Genomic DNA, 22,102 nt, shown 5'->3' on the forward strand with positions numbered 1-22,102 from the left:
ACTGTGTGCCACGTATACATAAACCCAGTATCCAAATCCATCTCCTTTTCTTTGATAAGAGGATCAATAGGAACACAAAATGGCCTTTCCAGCTAGGACAGAGTGTCGAATCCTTGAGGACTGCCTTCTGAGGATCCCTTTGCAAGCCTCAACATGAGAGAAGTGGTGCTGCTAAAGGCAAACCAGGAGCTACACTGATAGCTTAACAGAAGGTGCTAAAAGTTAGAGGCCACAAAAAGCTTTCCTAATCTGTTAACAGTTTAAAACAGGGAGGATGAAAAAAGGAGTTTAAGCACATTATGGTCTCTTCTATTCACCCTAGTTCTTCACCTGAGACTTTGCCTCTTTTAGATTTTGGAGCCTGTGTATATTTGCAGGGAATGCTTTTTTGGTGAGTCAATTCTAAAGTTTTTCAGATTAAAAAGTAAAAAATTATCAGCCATTTTGGGTGACTCAGTTTGCCAGATTTTAGACTGGGGTATTCATTTCTTTCAAGCAAAATTAATAACACAGAACAATAACTCACTGAAGGAAAATAGAATAATATATTCAAAATCACAGAGAATGATAATGACAGAAACAAGAAATAATTAAGAAAAATTGCATATATATATAGATACGTACACACACACAAACACAAAATCTTTGATGTCATCTTACTAGAAATACTTACTGTAAGGGTGGTAGTCTTCAGTCCTATAAATTTCAGCCTCATCCCTATACAGCTGGTAAGTAAGCCTGTTAGAATTTGGAGAGTCAGGGGAATTCCATGAAAGACTGATAACAGAGGAATTGAGAACTTCTCCTGTAGGAGGAGGTTGCTGGAATGGAGCTAAAACATACACAAAACCAGAGGATATAAAAATGAAGGTAATCAATAATCACACAAGTTTAAATAAAAATGCAAAGTAACTGCAAAGTTTTCTGCAAAGAAAAACTGTTGAGTAAACATGCAGTCACCCAGGCAAGACATTAATAGACTAAACTGATCCATCCAAATGCTCTCCAACAAAGCTTTTTATGCAAGTATATGAAATAAATTTGTACAGTTAAAAAAGTGACAAATAAACTTAATCCCTCTTTCCCCCCCTGAATTAAAGCAAGTACACCACAGTTTTCCAAATACTTTTTTTTTTTTTTTTTTATTTACTTCAAGATCTCTATAAAATGGGAACATGTTTATCTGGTCACATTATTGAAGTCTATAGTTCAATTATAATTTATTTTTTCAGAGGATTCATTCCATTTTAGCATAGGCCAGGCATAACTTCCTCTAATAGAATGGAAATGGAAAGTCCAACTAACTACAAATTTTACTGAAGCATTACAATAAGCCTACTTAATCAAATGACAAAAAACATAAAGGGGCAAATTTTGAAGGTTATTCAAGCAATTCACTTCCATTTGTTTCCAATGAAATTTAAATCAATGAGAGCGAGGTGTCTAACATTTTAAGAAATCAGCTTGAGATTCTTATTTACCAAAATACTACTCTGCTATCACCTCCATTAACTTTGGAAAATGTGCTACTTAATTGCACCAGTATCAATAAAGAGAAAACCTGAAGTTCACAAGCCAAAAGTCTCACGTTTTCGGAAAGAGCAAAGTCCCTCCTATGTGTCTCTTGCAATTCAGCTGTATGACCATGATCCTTTCTAAGATGATGGCTATTACTCAGAAATTAAACTTTATATGCATAGATACATGCAAGTAAATATATACATACCTCTGCACATAAACATATGGTTTTATGGTTGGACTTGATGATCTTAAAGGTCTTTTTGAACCTAAATGATTCTATGATTCTGTACTTATGATATTATTCAAGTCAGAGCATGAGTCCATATCCTGCTGCAAGATCTCCAGCCAGCTTGTTATACTAAGGAAAGCACACCTCTCTGACCCTCAGTACACCCTGCATTAGCACGGAAAAAGACTGGTCTGTTTTGGCAGCTAGTAATTGCTACAGCTTGACTCAAAGGCAGACTGTGCCACTTCCCTACCCTCCTTACCAACAGAGGGAAAAGCAGGGGAGTGTGGATCTAGAGGAAAACGTTTTGCTCCAGGAATAAGAATAGCTGAGGACAGTACAGAAATCAGCGTTTGGAGTAAGCTACCTGGAGCTGGATCCAGAACCACCTGGTAAGTTTTTCTGCCTTATAGTAAGCATTATAAGAAAATATCAACATTAGAAACATGTGGCATTTCATTATTTTTTTCTCCTTCTGTTGATAAACTATCATCATCTTCATTATGGGGATATTTGCTTAATATATACAATTCACCAAAAGTTAATTACCAAAATCTTTTCAGCCAAGTTGCAGACAGGAAACGACACGAGGACCTCAGGCCACACAAGTAATAGCTGTAGAGACTTAAACCGACATCAGTGGGTCACGTTACATGAGGGTTTTTAATAGAAATCTAAAATGTGAGTTGATGCTCGCTATTTAGAGTAAGGTAATGAAAAGCCCTGCTCCTACTGCAGTCTCTCAGCCAAGAAATAGCAGAAAATATTTCTAGAATTCATTGGATTGAACAGAACACATAATCATCATCTCCCATTAGAAAGCACAGGTTGTTTTGCTGCCAATCTAGAGGTTTTGAGTTCAGCTGAGTTACGAAGTGAATGCATGCTAAAGTGTCTACAGGAGTAAAGTTTGAGAATCAAAGTGCTCCTAAATCCCTTTGGCATTTTTGAAAGTTTCTCTCCATGTCATACATGCTCTACAAGACCTGAGCAATCATAGAAATTTACTGGCAAAACCTTCATTCTCCATTCTCAGTCTCACACTATTGCATATTGCTCCCACACGTCTGCTGTTTTGCATTTTAGATGTGTAAAGCAAAGTACTATATCTCAAATTTTTTATGGAGCATCTAAGATACTGTTGGGCAGAAAAATTGAAAATACGTCTTTTCCTTGAAGAATGTTAGTTGGACAGTGACAGCAACTTACGTTTGCTTCCCGTGGCAAAGACTTATAACCAGTAATGGTGTGTATCAACAAAATACTGTTCTGCAATGAAAATAACCACAGATACCAAGCTAGGCAAAGCTCTGTATCTGTGCAACAAGTTAAAATGTTTTGGTATGAATAACCAAAAGACTGCAATTGCTATATCATTTATGTCCAGAAGAGGACTCCGCTTGTCATTTAGAATACTGCCTGATGTATTTTTTTCTAACTAAAATCTATGATATTATTTATCTATGTCATATTATTATTAATCAATTTTATAGTTGAATTGCCATTGACCTTTATCCAATGTATATCCCAACATAAATAAGTAGGTTGGTTTATGTTTGTAAAGCACTTCGAAGATGAACAGCATCATAAAAGTGCCATGTATTATTATTATTATACATTCAGTTGAAACATCCTACATTTTTTAAAGAAACAACAAGCCAGTCAACTATCTGCACAAGGAATATATACTATGCCTTCTACAGAAGAGTATGGGGAAAACCAGAACAAAACTGTATCTAAACACTTCCAAACTTTGAGGGAAAAAAATCATCTTTGGAAACAAATCAGTCTCTTCATCCTATCCCATGCATATTATTTGAAATTTAAACCTATTTACAATGAAATACAAACTGGAATCAAAGTGAGACCAGTCTGTCCTTGTAAACAAACTCTTTGTGCATGTACACCTCTGCTTGCAAATCTGTAGTGTGCACATACCACAATGATGAATATCATGCAAATACCTATACAGAATACAGAAAGAAGTGTTTTGTTGAAGGTGGATGCAGAAACATACTCCAGAGATTACTTGGGAATGTCTAACCCTGTAGTTGCACACAACATGGCTGCCTGAGCTAACTCTCACAGTAGGACCAGTGTAGCCATTAGTAATTAGGCTGCCGACAGAAATAACCAATTACCATCTGCAGAGTTCCTCATTCACTGGTTACATGACTTCCAAGACTGGGCTGTTAACTGCCTACAGCAGTAAGGTGTGTCACAAAAATGTAACGTGACTTTTTCAGAATTGGCTGAGGTCCTTCCGACACATTTTGGCATTGGATGGTATGATGTCCTCAAACCCGTTTCTGAACACTGACCTGAAGACAACTTGGAAATTTAGTTTTCTTATTACATATATTTTTCCCTCTCCTTCTTTAAAATTCCTGCCAGGTTAGAGACTGTGCACTGGTGAGCAAATCTGAACATTTAATTTTGACTAATCATTACAAAGGCTGAAATTGTGACATCTCTTCATAACCAGACTCACTGCAAGGGCAGAAGTGCAGATGTTCCGTTGCAATATGTTTCATTACAATTCATGATCTGACCCTCAACATAGCATTAGCCATGCCTCTCATATGCCAATTTATGACTCTGTGTTATACCACATCGCATATTTTCCCAAACTGACTGAAAAAAAGCCCCAGGAGGAGAAAGGCAAAGCTACATTGCACCGAGGAGCAGATTTTGAATTAATCACCAGGAGCAGGTCTTCAACAGACTTTCCATTCTTCAGACCTTCTGAAGGCAGGTCTCCTGCCTCTTGTCAATGGCAGGAAAGGCAGCTAGAAAGCTGCAAGTTGTACAAATACTACTGCATTTGTGTGACTAAGAGGTGAACTCTGCATTGGTCGCTACAAAGAATGTGGTGGGAAGTGCAAGGGAATTATGGGCCGTTACTTCTCCCCTAGGTTAGACTGCAAGTATAAAAGCTGTGTGTATGACACGAAGCACTCTGTACGTCTCTCTAGAAAACACTCCTAAGATACTCAGAATGAAAATCACCAAACTTCAGGGACCAGAAATAGGGGGCGGGGGGGGAATTCAAATCCAGTTTTAGTACTGCTGACCTAATTTAATACTCACTAAATCAATGAAAAAACATTAATCTGAGAGACATGCTTTTAAGACCTAACATCCACTTACTTTTACTGCAGCCAAATAGGTTGTGGACATCCAAATTACTAGCATCGGGAACACAGTTGTCACATTTCAAGCCAGTTACAAATTGTTTACAAACACACTGTCCAGTAACAAGATGACAAGTCCCACTAATGGCTCCTGCAGGATGACAATTACAGTGCTGACATCTATAAACAAAAACAAATCAAGGAAGTGATCAAAATACATTAACACTTCAGTTAAGCACAGTAGGGTTTTGTTTAAAAGATTCTTGGGTAACATAATTAAAAAATCATAAACAGTTCAGTAGCCTGAGACACAGTGGAAAATCTATTAGCCTGATAAAAAAAAGTAACTTACGAAAAAGGTGCCCATTATAAAAATAAGCATTAACATCTCAGTGCCAGAATACTATTCCAATTTTGATAAAAACTGCTTAGAATTGAAGAGCTTTTATATATATTGATCCATACACAATAATGGATAAAAATGTTTGGTAATAACCACATCATGCACTCGGTCCTGCAACACTTACTCACACAACCATTCTTGCAGAGCTGTAGAGTTCAGTGATATGTATAACTGGTTTCATAGGTTTCTGCACAAAATATGCAACCTTCTAACTTACAGGAAACTAGGCTGTTGTTGAAAAAGAAATCAATTAATAATTTTTTGTCCACAAAGGCAACTTGGAGTTGAAAAAAAAATAACACACTGTGAATAAAGGAGAATGAATGTAGACAAAAACCGGGAGAAAGAAAAAACCTCAGATTAAAACAGTGAAAGGAAACAAAATAGCAGAAAAAATAATATTATAACAGAAAGCACGTTTTCTTAGCAGCCTGATGGACAAAATTGAAAATAACTAGAAAGAATATTTAATTAAATGTGTAAATTAAATTGTTTTTTAATTAAAAAGAACAAAAAATTTAAAAGCATTGGTATCACACAAATGCCACATTTCAATTCTGTAAATCGCTCTAGCATCAGTAGAGTACTTTTAGGATTAATTTATGCTTTGGCTTTTGCATGTGAAACCTCTTGCGATCAACTTGTTTTTCATTTGATATACTATTTCCCCACTGACATTCACTTATAGCAGGGATACCAATGTCAGATTATGCAAATATTCAAAGACTCGGAACATCTCAGAAGTTATGCAAAGCAATTTTTTCCTTACTGCAAATACTGTTAAGCTACCCATTGCAATATAGACTGCCCTTATTCGTCATAACAGAAAGTCAACAATGGCAAATAAAACTTTGTACTTTAGATTCTAATTTCACTATGTTTTAATTGCTGCAGACTAAGAGTGTTGGACTGGGAGAAATGTGGGATGTACGGTACACCTAAACATACTGGGAAATCTACACTTCGCTCCACTTGCCCTGAGCTGGAAAAGTCCAATTCTCAGGCATAAGCAACACCAGCCTTGAGGGAATCTTAAATTACTCCAGATGCCAGGTCCCAAGATGATGAAGCAGCAAAAAGACCTTGGAGAAGCCCAAGGGAGAGACAGCCATACTATGTCCCCTTTGCTCTGCTAACCCTAAGACTAGACAAGAGTTGTTGATTTATATTTGGCTGATCTTCCCTTGGCCAGTTTCACCAGAGCCAAGGAAACAGGTGGTGGTGCCTCCACACAAGTTACTTTGCCATTTTCCCAGTCATCACCATCACCTTGGTCCATCTCTTTCTATCTATATGAAGGCAGAAAAAAAAAGTGAGTTCAGTTCTGTTATAGGTATCGGGTTTTAAGGCAAGTGAGAGAGGAGGGGAGAGTGGAAACTGTTTTCACATTAGGACACTAAAATTCAGGTCAATAATCAGTGAAAGAGACATTAAATGTGACAGATTTTTAAACAAGTTTAAGAAAACTCTTCACATACATTTTCTGCCCAGAGCTCTCTGTATTAGAGTTCCTTTACTCCACAGCAGCTCGTGCTGTGTGATCTCCTGGGTAATCATTCAACACCCTTAAAAAGGCTGATAAAAGCTAAAGCTGCAAAATAAGCTGCAAATTTGTTTTATGGACTAATATCCTTTTGGGAATAAATAAAATACATTCTCTCTTGGAAACCACTATACTGTAGTTTGCTCTCTTTTATAGTCAAGAGAAAAGGGCAATTTTTTCAAACTGTATTAAGTCTTTTCATCTGTAGACAGTACATCCAAATCCCCCTTCCAATAGAGGTTTTGTTTAGACTATTTAAATGTCATGACTGAAAAAAACAGTTTAGTTAGAAAAAAACCGAAGACAGAATTATTTGCTCAGTAAGACAATACTTTATTATTTCATTATTTCATTACATGATGATATTTAGTACATATTTAGTTGGGTGGGGTGGGGGCGTTAATAACAGTGTCTCAATAGAGAAACTGTAAAAGACAAGCTTCTCTTACTGCTCCTGTATATTACTGTACCTCTTATGAATAAGGGCGCCCTGAGTATTCCAGTTTCCATTATCATTCACACATGAGACAATCAAACTCACATAACACATACAGTCACAGTAATAGTTTTCAGTGCCTGGCAGGGTGGGGCTGCTTCTTTCTGCTTGTTGCATTTTCTTCTAAGTATAAAAAAAGTGTAGGCTGCCTACCTCCACCTATACTCAATTAGGTTCCAGATCCTGCAAATGACAGCACACGTCATCATATTCTGTTCCACAGGATTACACATTATATTTGTGTTATCACATGCAAGATTTTCTGAAACTGCAGAACACTAGAATTGGCTTTGTTGTTATGCATAGTTCATGCTTTTCAGTTGGGATTGAGGATACGGTCAGTTAAAGATTTTTAAAAAAATAACTCACTCTTTGAAACTTTTAATCATGTAAGAAATATTTTCAGCATTCTTGTTAAATGCTACTTCTTCAGGATACTCTAAGTCAAATATATTTGAGTTTTATTAAAACAGAATTGTATATAATCAAGGAAAACAGACTTTTAAAACATGGAAAGAGAAATGTCAGGCTAAGATGAATTGCAATATTGATTTTGTGAGGATAAATGGGTTTTGTAATATTAATATAGAGAAACCTTTATTACATTGACTCTCTAGGTGCAGTTAGAGCCTCTCCAGCAATCTGTTTAAAATCTTCATTTTTCATCCTTATGGGAAAACCTCACTTGCTAAATGGATTTCATAAACAGTAATCTGTCAAGTTATATATATAGATAAACAATTTGTGATGTTCATTGACCAGTTCATTATAGTAAACAATACAGAGGTAAAGCATTTCAAATGTGTACCAATGCCCACAACCATTACAGATCTGTTCAGACCGCTGCAAACACCCAGTATTTCTAATTCTTTAATTGCCAAGGAAATTCTCCCGCTTCATAAGCTGAAATGCATTAAAAAATATGGAGTTCCTGTTTTATCTCAAAAACATCACAGAATCAATCAGCCCACATATACATTCCTCAGAGTGGCAGAATTTTAAAGCTTCACAGTCTCTGTGTGTCACAACTTTTGCTTCTTTTCTGCTACTGTGCCAAGACAGATATGTCTTTGCCACTACAGATAACTCATATCCTTTTCATTCTGTAACCACAGAGTCCTTAAAAGACACTTGGAACAAGGATGGTTTAAATGACTTTGCAACTTTATAGAGAAAGAAAAAGCATATTACTCTTTTTAGCAAGATATTAACAGTTAAAGAAATGGATTAAAATAGATTAACAAATAAAGACTTGGATTATCATTTTCAGTGGATAAATGTTTCTGCCTGAGGAACTGAGGTACATTGCCCAAGTAGACGATAACCGAAAGGAAGCCAAGCATATGCAACACAAGTTAATCATGTTAATGTACTACCAGAGCAGTCTTCAATACTGTCATGAGGATTAAGTAGTATTAAGGCATTAAAGCCAACTCTGATTCAAATTCCAGAACTGTAGAAAACTTTCTATCTTTACAACAAGATCTAGATCTAGATAATTCTAGATATTTTCACATTTTGAATTTCAGAAGACAGCTCAAAATGCAGGTAGTTGAAGGCCAATATCTACTTCAGGAAAGCTATTGCTTAACACAGACACAAACCTCTCCATCGCCTGCTAAAACCTGGGGCGGGATGGCGGGGGGGGGGGGGGGGGGGCACGAATCTATTCCAAGTAACTAAAAAAAAACCCCATTAATAACAAGGAAAATATATTTTAAAAGGAACTTTAATATTACACAGATTTTATTCCTTACCATTAGAAACGACAGGAAGTGAAAATAGGAAGTCCGTATTCCTACAGATTACTTTATGGCCATTAGCAGATGCCTCTGTGACCCACAACAGTAAAAAATAATTTTAAAAATCTCCTAATGAGTGACAGTAACATAAAAGTTAAAGTGAAAAATCTGCAGAATAATGTCAAATATATGCAAGGCGACACTGATAATCACTGCCTAAAAGCATGTCTACCCCACACCAGCTGGGCAAAAGGAGCATGGGGAGGGGAATGCTGTACAGGTTTTGCTTCTGCCTTTGGGGGATTTTTTAAAGGCAAAAATACTAAATATAACAAAACAATTTAACACCATCAGTCTGCATGAAACTATGATAGCATTAGAGCTGTGCAATCTTTCTGGACAATATTTAAAAGGAAATTGAGATTGTGGGGATTAAGCAAGAAAGATGATCCTGGAAAAGAAAGATAGAGCAATAGTTGGAATAACAATGCACTACCTATAAATACATTTTCCCCCTTGCATTCCAGGGAATATATCCATATAATTTTAGTGTACCTAGATGTCCCAGGCTACATTAGATAAACAATTTACCCTGTGGCACATAACTAAATGCTGAAAAAGAATACACTGCTTCAGAAAAACAGATTTTCAAGAGGAAAGGTGCTGTGCATATTTCTACTGCTGCTGCTAAAAGAAATTTGGAAAGACAGAGATATCTGTAATTTTTTACTTTTTTTTTTTTTTTTTTTCCTCCATTGAAAAGTCTTCCTAAGATCTTCAAAAGCATTCACTGGTTATAAGAATGGCACATTATGTGCATTTAATAATCAATGATTAACACCTCGGAAACAAACACATCTTACTGAAGAAGAAGAGGACACGTAAAGAAAACAATTACTAAATACCTATAACATTAGATAGTATTAGCATTATACAGCTTTCATTTTGTTGCTACTTAAATCCATGGCAAAACTTCTATTTCCTTCAGCTTGTGGGAGCACAGAGGGTTGTATGATGTACCACAGGTAAATCAGAGTTCACACATGAAGTCAAAGAAGTATTAATCTAACCACAGTGCATCTCTTCATTGTCACTAAGTTTTCAAATGAGCTACTATGAGAAAAATGTAACGAGGAGGTTATAAGTGACCTGTAAAAAAGAAAGACTCACCTCCCTGTGACAGAGTCAAATCCAAAATAAAGTTCTCTGCAACGTTCACATGTCTGTCCTGTTACAGAGGCATCTTGGCAAATACATTGGCCAGTTAGTTTATCACAGATCTGATTCACTGAGCCAGTTACGTGGCACAGGCATGGCAGACAGCCCGTGACACTCGATGGAGAAAAATAAAAACCTGGAAAAGAAAGCATTTTTGAGAATAGACAATATACAAAAAAGTGAACATAGTAAGATTATTAACAACTTGTCCATAACCAGGGATGAAACAACGGAACCAAAGCTTAGGTAACACACACATCAACCCAAAGCAATATAGTCCTCCTGCAGAGCTGAGCTTCTAAATCTTCTCATGGGCCCTTTGTAAAGCTATTATTCATCCTCCAGTTGCCAACCCTGATTCTTTATTCTCTCTGTTCAGACTTTATTTTAGACAGAGCAAATGCAAAATAGGGGGAGTACATTAATGTGTCTGTGGGGCAAGTAAAGACCCAAGGACATGAGAGGTAGTAATGAATGCACCACAAGCAGCCAAAACAAAGAATAACATATGAGAACAGACATTTGTCCATTTTTGTCTGGTATCTCATCTCTGACAATGGCCAGCTGCAAAATACAAGAAATGCACATATTTTCTTAAAAACCTCTCTCTCAACCAGTGGTTGGCTTAATCCTTGAAACATGATGATGTTTCTTGGATGGAAAAACTGCATTCGATGAGCATTCCCAGGTCTACGTAAAAATTTATTTTACTCTTCCTCAACATAGACCTTGTATCCTACACAAATACTTCTACAGAAACTAATAAACTGATAAAAAAAAGTTACTTATGTGCTATTAAAAAGTTTTTATTATGAATCCTATCCCTCTGTTCCTGTATTATTTCCAATTATGAACCGGAGCATTCACCTTACCTTCCCCACAGTATATTTGATATGCTTCTGCTATACTATCTTTCATCCTATTGTCCTCACAAGCAATCTTTATCTATGCAAGTCTCTAACACATTACTGATAAATACAGTTAGATAGAGTTTATACACCTCTAATCTGGTCATTGAAGAACTTACCCATTATTCACAGCCTCACCTGAAATTCCAAACAAAAGAGCTTTTATAGACATTTTTTTAATGATGCTGTACCACTTGCGTAATCTATTTTGCTATGTATGGACTTCTTCCATTCTTACTAATTTCTTTCCTATATGTCTGATCAGAAGATAATTCAAGTGATGGCATACCAGTAAGAAATATAATTACATAATTTTCCAAAATTATTTTATATTTTTACCTGATCATTAATGGACATTTAATTGGTTTTTTTTCACACAAATTGCTCTGCTCTTTTTTTTTTATTGGAGTGGTACAGTTGATTAAAAACATAGCAATGTATGAGAGTCCTGCAAATGACGACGGTGACACAGTATTAACTGGCACTAGGCAACTGCAAGTACCTATCTTTGAACATCAATCCTAAGACAGGGCCATTGACAGGAGTTTCTATCTCTGTCAGCTGATTACTATTCATTATTATTGCACAACTTCAGTAGAAGAATTTCAGCCGTTACTAAGATATGCTGCATTTACACAGACTTCTCAGACACTTTCCCTCTATCTCCAGGTAAAGTTCAATCAGTTTCTTCTTAGTCATGTTCTCAGTTACCGAATCCTTTTCGGTGTCCAATAACTTCCTGATGTCCTGGTTTATAATAGAGCCCAAAATTGTATTGTAACATGTCATATCGCCCAATGCCTTATTATTTATTTTGCCCTACAAGAGATAGCTTTATATATACACCCCTAGGGTGGTATTCTCTGTCTTTGCAGCAGTGTTGCGCTGTGAGCTCATATCCAAATAGCAGAGGAACTAAACAAATTGAAAACATTAGAATTTTACTGCTCAAATCTTTGTTCAAGTTTAGCCTCTGGTCCTCAGCGAGATAAATCTCAAGTGGACAGTGAAGTGATATCAGTCTCCAGTTAACATACATTCGCATCATAAAAAACCATGCTGTTGGCACTTTATTCCAGAGAGGCCCCGAACTAAGCCACCACAGAGACTGAATAGCTTGAAGTTATTAGTGAGGCGGCATGTATTATCTCCTACTGCAGTTGTCTGCACAGTACAGTGCCCATCCTGTGCATAAATAGAGGAGACCATTTCCCAGCAATGTCACTCTTGAGCACAATGAACGACTCCACTCAACGTAACAGGAAGATAGGAAACAAGTTTAAGCCTGGACTCCTGCAGAAGGTCAAAGCATTTCTTCAGGACCCAGTTTATAGCTGCAGTAAATGATAAGCACTCAGGCTAAAACAGATCCTTGTCCATCTGAAATTTTGCATGAAAATAATGTCTAAGAAAAGACTATAGTGGGTAAAGAAGCACATCTCTAGAAAGCAAATTCATTTTAGCTGAGCAGGATTGATCACTACAGGATACATTGGTTTTGTCGTAGCAATGAAATTCATAATTATAAAGAATCTATACCTTAATGTTAAACATCCTGGTTCTCCTAATGTCATACTGCCTAAAACCACTGTAGAGCAGGGAAGGATTTGGTATGATATTTTTTTGATAATAATCTTTTAGAAATGCTCTAAAAGTTTAACTAAGTTTCTGGATACTACCATCATTGTTATTTTTTTTCAGAAGTAGCAAGTAGAAATAAATTTTTTCTTAAAAGCAAAAGGGATAGGAAAATGGGAGAAAGTCCTTCCCCCAACTAATTTATAAGTAAATTAACATGATTAAATGTAGGCAAAAAGAGAAGAGACACTGGATTACAAATTCATACTGTTTGTCATAACCATTATTATTATTTACTTCCACCACCTAGAATTTGGCAGGAAAGAGCAAGAAACAACTTAATGCAAGCTTAATTTACAGCAAGGTTAGAAGGGCTCATAAAAGTTGCTTTATGAAGGATCCACTGTTGTGTAATAGAGCCAATTTCCAATTTTAAGACAGCCGCTGCAAATCTCTACAAGATCTACGTATATAACTAGTATTATGCTTATTCTTTTTCAGATTTTTTTCCAATTGAACCATAACTGATCACATTTGTCAATCAAACATATTCTTCAAAAGGAAGAATGAAAGTCATAGCAAAGTATTCAGCTTCCTTTTTTAATCATCCTCTTACTCTTTCTCCCACTGTATAGCTCATGGAAAAGGAACACCCGAACAATTCCTTAGCATTTTTACATGCTTCCCAACTATGGCGGTAATGCTTGTTACTTAACCACAGTCTGTGCTTCAAGACGCACTGTTAACAATACTGACAACGTTGTCACAACAAACTTCACATGCTTCTGGCCAAGAAGAGAGGTAGTATGTACACAGAAACTCAGTATTGGTGCCCTGCCACACATCCTACGTGCTGGTTTACATCTTTTCAATACTATGTACCTCTCCATGAAAAGCTGTGGTCGCTGAGTAAAGAACTTAACAAAATGTTTGGGGTTTTTTCTTTACAGCTTTGCTGCTCTCAGAACAGGATTCAAGACCAGTGTTGAACAGGATTTATATGGCACAGAACCCAGTTGGTGTGGCAGCACAGATCCTAGTCGGTATAGCAACACAGTCCTGGAATGAGGTAGGGACAAACTTCACAACTATTTAGGGGCTGGAAAGATCTATTTTCTACCACCGCAACCCAGGACATCTCAAAAGCAAGTTTATATACAAGATAAAACTACTCTTTCATTTGGTTTCATGTTAGAATCAAGTGGTCCTCTCTTTGCATACACCATTAGTTTAAAAAAAATTTAAATGTACAGAAATCTACCAAAAATGTTACTTGTATGAGAACAAACTAGAAGACAGGAGGTCATGGATACAGCCTAATAGATGAAACGCATGGCCAAATGCTCTGGAAAGAGTTGTGGGTTTTTTAAAAAAATCTCATGATAAAATAATTTCCCAAAGTTATATCCAGCTTGAATTTTCTCCATTGGCAACTCTTCCTGCATTAAGATTTTGGTAACTTTTGGAAACCTCTCAAATTTTATCAAAGCTCACAGAATATATGCTACAATGGGATGTTATTTTAAATACCACTATCTATAACAGACCAGACTTATAATTACACAGAATAAACAAACAAAGATATATGACCTGTATTCCACTAAGGAAACTCTCACCACAGAGTTGAGGTGTCCCAACAGCCTAAAAAGTCCTCAGTATGTTTTTAGGGCTGCCAGTTTTAACTAATTAATTGTATGCTTTTAATTAGGTCATACTTCTACAACTTAATACCAGTATTACCAGAAGGTTATACTCACCCCTATTTTATGGAAAACTCTCCTTTGGAACATACTAAGAATGAATATTTATATAAAAGTTAGATATATTAAATGTCTAAATGAGTTCACACTGGGATCAACACTAGAATGTCAGTGAAAACACCGTAGTACGCTGTGCTACGCTAAGAGCGGCACAGTGCTTTTACAATGATAAGGTTTTACACTTTAACCTGCAGAAGGGAGCTCAGTGTTCAGCCCATACATGCTTATACTTATTACTTAGAAAATTTTAAAATAATTCTTACAGCAAGATTTTTTTGGTTTGCTTTAACAGGAACTATTGTGGAAGTATTCCTCTAAGTGCCATGTAAGCTTTTCTACAAACCAGTCTGTTCGTACTATCAATTAAACCTTTTTAAACCATTTAGTTCTGCATAAACCCTGGCCTTTCCTTTTCAAGGACAAGGGCGGTCACTGACTCAGGAAGCCTTGACATCACTCCTCTGCCGATCTCTGATTAAGTGGCTGCTGTAGAGGGTTAGCAGGTCAAATAGCACTGGAGGAGGAACTAAGAAAAACAGAATGCTGCCTTATTTATTAGTATATGTACCTAAAATAATTTAAATGAAAGTATTTTTAAAAATACTTAATGGAGGTTAAGCAGCTTTTTTAACCTCTGTTCAAATTATTGAATGGCATATTAAAACCAATGGAGCTATAATGTACCTTTTAATGTGACCTGCTACTTTAATAAATTGCATATGTATTTAACTTGAACTAAATCTATCTGTTTAATATTATTACTAAGGGTAGGTTACTATTACCTATAGTTTTACTTTACCCACCTACTTTTTAAAACAAAAACATTAAAATATAACTACAGAGCTTCCCACTTCCAATGCACATTTAAATTCTGTTTACATTAATATGGTACAAAATCTTGAACTGACACATAGCAACTGCAGTATCGCCTGCTTGTAGGGCCAAACTGTAAGCAGTCCTTGTGAAAGCCAGCACATCCTCAACACAGCAAGACAGGTGAATGCTTTTTAAGTGGCATGTTTGCCAGTCTCATCAAAGTTTAAGCAACCATCTCTGTGCCTCACACCATGCTCAGCTTTATGCACGAGGTACCCTTCCTGAAGAGCTTGCACTCTGCCTTCCAAATCCACATTTTTCATTACAAGGATAGCTGCTGTTCATCAAACTATGCTAGTTTATCTCTTATTCAGTGACTGGGCCATTGACGATTTGTATATTTTTCTCAATATCTAGAAGAACTAGGTCTAACCTTATTTTGGACATGTTGAAACTGCAGTAATAACACAAATTATACTGCAGTAATAACACAAATTATACAACCTCTGGCAACAGAATAAATATTTGATGGCGGTCAGAATGTTAATACTTCCTTCTTGCTCATACAGTTAGGAAGAAATGGAAAAATAATTAATAACATAAGCCAGAGACATATCAGATATTAAAAACTGAAGGAACTATGATCATATCCAACAAAGCAAAACTTAGTACATCAAATAGGTTGTCTTCCAATTTCCTTACCTGGTTTACACTCATTACACCTTCTCCCCTGACGCTGAGGCAAACAGACACACTGTCCAGAAACGTGGTCACAAACTGTTCCTGCCAATGTGCCCAGAGCGTCACAGTCACAATGCTGGCAGCCGAGGAGGTTGCTCATGCTGAGGTTGTACGTATGAAGCACGCACTGACTACACTGAAGGCCAGTTACACCAGCTTTGCAAGGACACTGTCCTGTTGATTTGTCACAAAGCAGAGAGCCGTTTACTGTACCTGCCTTATCACAGTTACAAGGCAGACAAACAAAGGAATGATTTTCTTGTACTTTGTGGTAGCCATCTAGGCATTCGTCACATTGTCTTCCTCCAATATTTGGTCTACAGGCACATTGCCCCGTCTTTGCATCGCACACGATTCCAGAAAACGACCCTGCAACATTACATTCACAAGCCTTACAACCAGCTACATCCAGCCCATAAAAGTTGTCCATGCAGGTGTCACAGCGAAGCCCTTTCACTCGTTCTTTACAATTGCACTGCCCAGAGAGAGGGTTGCAGAATTGGTTCACTGAGCCATGGCTGTTGCACCAACAAGGCTCACATCCATCTTCATTAGAATATCTGAGCGCTTTAAATCCAAAATTGCAGCTATCACACCTAAGACCTGGAAAGAGAAAAGGTATTAATAAAAAAAAGCTGAAAAGCTATTAATTTCAATTTTTAAAAGGGATAAGCATACTACACTTGGGGAAAAAAAAAAAAAAAAAAAAAAGAAAAAGAGAAAGGAAAGGACTAATATTCTTCACCAGCATAATTAACAGGAATGACAGGGCTGCACAAATCAATTGAATAACAGTGGCATCCCAAAAATCTGTTTACTTTTCCAATTTGTTTCAGAAGCAATGAGTTTTTGTTGGCTTCTCAATACAATTTAAGATACTTCTGCATGAGATTCTTTGTAATATTTCTAAGACAAACCAGAATTAATCTCTTTGTCCCCCAGAACAGCACCTGTTGCACAATCAATGCTTTCGTGAACTCTTCACCCTGTATTGCAGAAATGCAATATACAGGGAATTGCACTGGGGTCTCAGTCTGTTCTGATAACAGATTTATATATTATATTAAAAACATTAAATATACTCCAGGACAACACAAGTTAAGACTAATTACGATGAATGACTTAACACTGCACTTCAGTTTTAACATTGCTTACATTTATGTTAGTGTTTATTGTTAGCCCTTACTGAAAGCAGAAAATATTTTCCGTAAGCCAAAATGAAATATTTTTATCTAAACGTATGATTTAGTTAACTTCTGCAGTACATTAAAATCTAAACTGTTTTCTTCATGCTTCATCCTGTAGTTTTATTAGCTTTGTTTTCCAAGTCATCGCTCGCTTTATCCCTGCCCCAAGGGATGGCATTTGTATTTTAGTTTATAAAATGTACATTACAAGAAAGCAAACGAGATTATTATATGAAAAATGCAAATTCACAGTTATGTATTTTCCCTTGCAACGGGAAAATCCTTCACTGTGAAGCCATCGTTTAATTGTTGCATACAGAAAAATATAAATACAATGTTCTAGCAAAGCACTGTCATCACTTAAATACAAAACCATACAAAAATATATCTAGCAACTTACATGTAGAAAAATAAAACTAAAAATGGTAGGAAATGCATTATACATATGGATAAAAACTCAAAAACTCCAACAGAAGGCAAGTTCCTTTAACAGTGATGAATGACTCACCTAAGGCATATCATTTAATTTCAATAAGGAAAATAAAAAAGGACCACTATTGCTGCAAATTTTAAAAATAACTGTATTGTTAACAAGAATTATGACTCATTTTGAACTATTAAAATTGGTCTACATGGATTCATATCATATCAGTTTTAAAAATATGCGCAGTGCTTATTTGAATATGCCATACATATTCCTGACAGGTAATCTATTCCTAACGATACTGAGGAAGGCCTACAGGGCATCACATTCAATGTTAACAAGTACAGGGGAGTTAGCACGCTTGGCATTTAATTCACATTCTTCTACCTTTTTATTCTAGATGAATGACCTACTTTAATAAAATTATTGGTGCTAATGTATTTTACTGGTGATAGAATCATTAGTAAGATTTAACAGTTGTGTTAACTCTAACAGTTCATGTTTCATAACACTGCAGTCCATAGTTGCATTTTTCTGTTATCGTGTTTGTTTAAATAGATAAAATGGCAATAGACAGATTGCTTTAAAAACCAATTTAGAAATCCAAAGAGGAAAGCCTTTCGTTAAAGTTTGCTGCACACATTCCAATATACAGAAGCTTATTTACAAATGGTTTGGAAAACAAAAAAGAAAATCCAGTCTGGAAAGAATTAGGTCTTTATCGTGCAAACAAATGTTTGCATACCTACAGCCCCCCACCATAGTTATAGATAAATTTCCAGAAAGCACAGATTTACACATTTTTTGTATTATTATTTCAGTGAAAATAAAAATAATTTTTATTGCTTTCATCAAAAGGAGAAAATATTTAAAATAATATGTTGACAATCAAATACGTGAGAACCAGACTGTGCATTTCTTGTATACCAAACTCCCACTGAGTTAACAAAGGTTTTCACAGATGCAAATGTGAAATGTAGGCAAAGGATGTATAATTAAGAGTCCTCTGAAGTCCCTTTTATCAAATGTACAGAGTGGGTCTAAGGTGCACAGAGGTTACTTTTTACTCTTGGCACCCTTTTTATCGTATGGAAAACATAGGTACTTGGCATTCCACAGGAAAGAGGACAGAAACTGTTCAGGCTTAGGTCTGTTTAGAGTTATTTTCATTATTTGTTTTTATTTTGTATTTGCTTTTGGAAATTAGGAGAAACAGAGACTCACAATATTACAAGTAAGTCAATATTCACAAGTCAGTGAGTTATAAATTAAAATACACTTGACCATTGTTAATACAACCCATAACCATGCTTAGCTAAAAAAAATAGATTACTAATTGTGTTAATAACAAAGCAGAAAAGGACCTCTTTTTTTTTTTTTTTTTTTTGAGATATATGTATAGTCTGAGACATGTACAGTTACCATGCAAGGCTCACTTTATCAGGAAATTCTCCTTGCATAATATTCCCATACATCAACATTTCAAAGTGTATTACATATACTGTGTATTTTGGGCACTTGATAAATTTTGTCCTTATGTGGCTGTGGCTCCCCTCAAATATGCTGGAAGTAATAAATTGCTATAATCAAATCTAATTTCTGAAAAATACCTGTGGGAGTAACAAACAAAAAAGCACGTCTTGTAAAAAAAATGATAAATAACACAGAAGGTAGCAGTTTATTATAATCAGCTTGGCATTGAATTACAAAATTAAAATTATGTGGCCCTTGATAACTAACCCTAGCTATGTACATGATCTGTGGAATTATGTTGACTTATTTTGCATTTCATAGGAACAGTTCAAAGAAATATAATAGAAAAAAATGGATAGATTTATCACAAAGGACCCTGTAGCACAGAATATTTTGAGAAAAAAAATCCATTTATTTTGGTCTATTAAGAAAACTAGCATGGAAACGATTTGCTTAGAACTCATTAAGTATAAAACATTTTGAAAAAGTGTTAATTTCCTAAAAGAAACATCTATGCAGTAAGCAAATTACATTATTTCTGTGACTTATTAGTGTGGAGCTATGTGAGCTAATGTAGCTATGCCATAAAGAAACTTCTAAAGGGTTGATTAAACTAAGCTTCAAGCTGTAGTTTGATAGAATTATTAAATTAATAATTTTTCAACAGTTAATTTCATTCATTTTTATAATCTGCCTTCAGCAAAGAAGTTTACTATACTTTTCATTTAGAAACCAAGTGTGTTTTATTTCCAGAGAAAACAAGAAAAATGGCTCCAAACTCTTGCATTACACGTACCAATAACATTTGCTTTGCACTTGCACTGGCCTGAATTTTGGTGACAGGTAATATCTCCATTGACTGTCCCAGAGGTATTACAGTTACAGGGACTGCAGCCATCAGGGTTTGACTGTTGTAGATTGTAGAATCCTTCCTGGCACTGATTGCATTGTCTGCCAGACACATGTCTCTTACAATTACACTGGCCTCCAATCTAGAAAGATACAAAATATTATGGAATGAGGAACATATCTATTTTTAGAGGATACATTCATTAGCAACAAGAATGGGAGTATGAGTTCAGGAGGAGAAAACTTAAAATGGAACAGAAAAAAAATCAGCCTGTGTAACACATACTTTTTTAATTTGTTGACAGAGAGAAAAAAGAAAAATATTAAACAGGGTGTAACTATCCAATTTTTAAAGTTTAAAAGTCCTGTTCTTTCAAAACAAAAGGAAAAAAGAATTGAGTAAATAATGTGGCATTATTTACCATCTGGAGAGAGAAAAATGCAAAGAATAATTATAAAATTGCACTGTATAAATGGTGACTTCTATTAAAACAAACAGTACTTTTCTGAATCACAGTGACTGCAAAACACTATCATTTTCAAAGGTCAAGTTTTGCACTTTTTTGTTCAGACCGTATGTTTGTTTCTTTTAGTGAAAATATTAGTTAAATAAGAATGAAGCAAAGTTGAAAGATTTCCTTTCTGATTACTCATAGAAAATAAATTTTCTCTTCCTTTACAGAAAGAAGTATGTGACCCAACAGCTCAGTACCTGAAACCCTCTCCCTCTTTTCTTGGTTCAGCTGGGATCTAAGCATTCCACTTCAGTGGTGGGATATAAAGGTCCTCTCTTACTCCCTAAATGGGTAGCACTGCTATTTGGAAGGACCTGAGGCATCCTTTGTTATGCCTGGGCCGTGATCCGGGAGTACTTGTCTCACATCTTGTGCAAGATTAAAGGGCTCCTGAAAAGCTATCTCAATTTCAAACCTCTGAAAGCCAGAAAAAAACCCCATTCTCTATATATTCATCACTTTCTGATATGGTGGGAAAACTGACTACAGGGAAAGGGCAGTGGCACAGGGATGGGGAAATGAATGGAAGACATCAGTCAGTACACAACATAGATGAGAACAGGGAGTCAAAGCAACACAAAGATGCAGATGTGAATTGGCAAAAGGTTTAGGATTCATATTCAAGTGTTCTGGGGAATACAGAGATGGCAGCAAACAAACTCTGTTATAAGTAATTTTCTTTGAGTCAGTGTATTTTTTTCAGTGCAAATATTTATAAATACAAAAAAGTACAGTGATTCAAAATTTGTTATTCATGTACAACACCAACAGCTGTAGTTCAATTTAGTACTATGTAGTATAAGTACTATTATGTAGTACTTCGCTTTTAATTAGCTACCAGAACAAAAGTTTCTCTTAACAGTTGTTTTTTTCACCTTAAACCTACGAGTCAAGCAGAGCTGAAACAACAAGAGAGTGAGTCCTGTGGCATTAGAGACAAAGCTACTTGGAATTTCCACTGAAAATAAATATTATCACACCCCGCAGTCTACAATGAAGCTCCAAGCTTTATTAATACAAGGTAGAGTATTCCAACATCTAATAGTAAATTCTCAGTGCAGAAAACACTGAATGAAAGTTAGAGAAGCATGTATTCCTACTCCTTCCTCATAAAAGGATTCTGTAGTCCAATAAAACCTCTTCAATATGCTTTCACAATAGAGATCTATTACTGACGTATCAGCTACATTCTTCAGGAAGATGAAGATATTAAAAAGGCAAGAAAACAATATTTTATAAACAAAAGGCAAGACAACAGCAAGTACAAAAAGCTAAGAGTTAAGAGATGACAACAGCAGAAAACACAGCAACAAGGATTTTCAAGTTACTCCCTTTTAGACTGGATATGATCTAGATATTTGGTTTATTATAAGACACCCAATCATGCATCACAGCCATTCATCAGAGAACTCACATGTGAAAAGCAACTCTGAGTGTAATCCTAAATGAAGAAAAATACCTACATTTTGTGTCAGTGATCATAGCATACCCAGATTACACAACAGCAAGTATTATATGAAGGTAACTCATTGGTACTCAACAAACATATAACTCATACCCCAAAA

General features: G+C 35.8%; 1 protein-coding gene across 4 annotated transcripts in view; it reads right to left on the reverse strand.

Moving 5' to 3' along the window:
• USH2A (usherin) overlaps positions 1-22,102 on the reverse strand; it is a 394,090-nt gene that overhangs the window by 305,661 nt on the left and 66,327 nt on the right. For all 4 annotated transcript variants that reach the window (XM_049833600.1, XM_049833601.1, XM_049833602.1 and 1 more), the window contains exons 12-16: positions 19,970-20,165; positions 16,051-16,692; positions 10,239-10,422; positions 4,901-5,064; positions 674-832 (exon numbers count right to left, since the gene is read on the reverse strand). In XM_049833600.1, coding sequence (XP_049689557.1) covers positions 674-832; positions 4,901-5,064; positions 10,239-10,422; positions 16,051-16,692; positions 19,970-20,165 — 1,345 coding nt within the window. The remainder of the gene's footprint in view (positions 1-673; positions 833-4,900; positions 5,065-10,238; positions 10,423-16,050; positions 16,693-19,969; positions 20,166-22,102) is intronic.

This window comes from Accipiter gentilis, chromosome 30 (assembly GCF_929443795.1).
Source record: "Accipiter gentilis chromosome 30, bAccGen1.1, whole genome shotgun sequence".
Classification (NCBI taxonomy): domain Eukaryota; kingdom Metazoa; phylum Chordata; class Aves; order Accipitriformes; family Accipitridae; genus Astur; species Astur gentilis.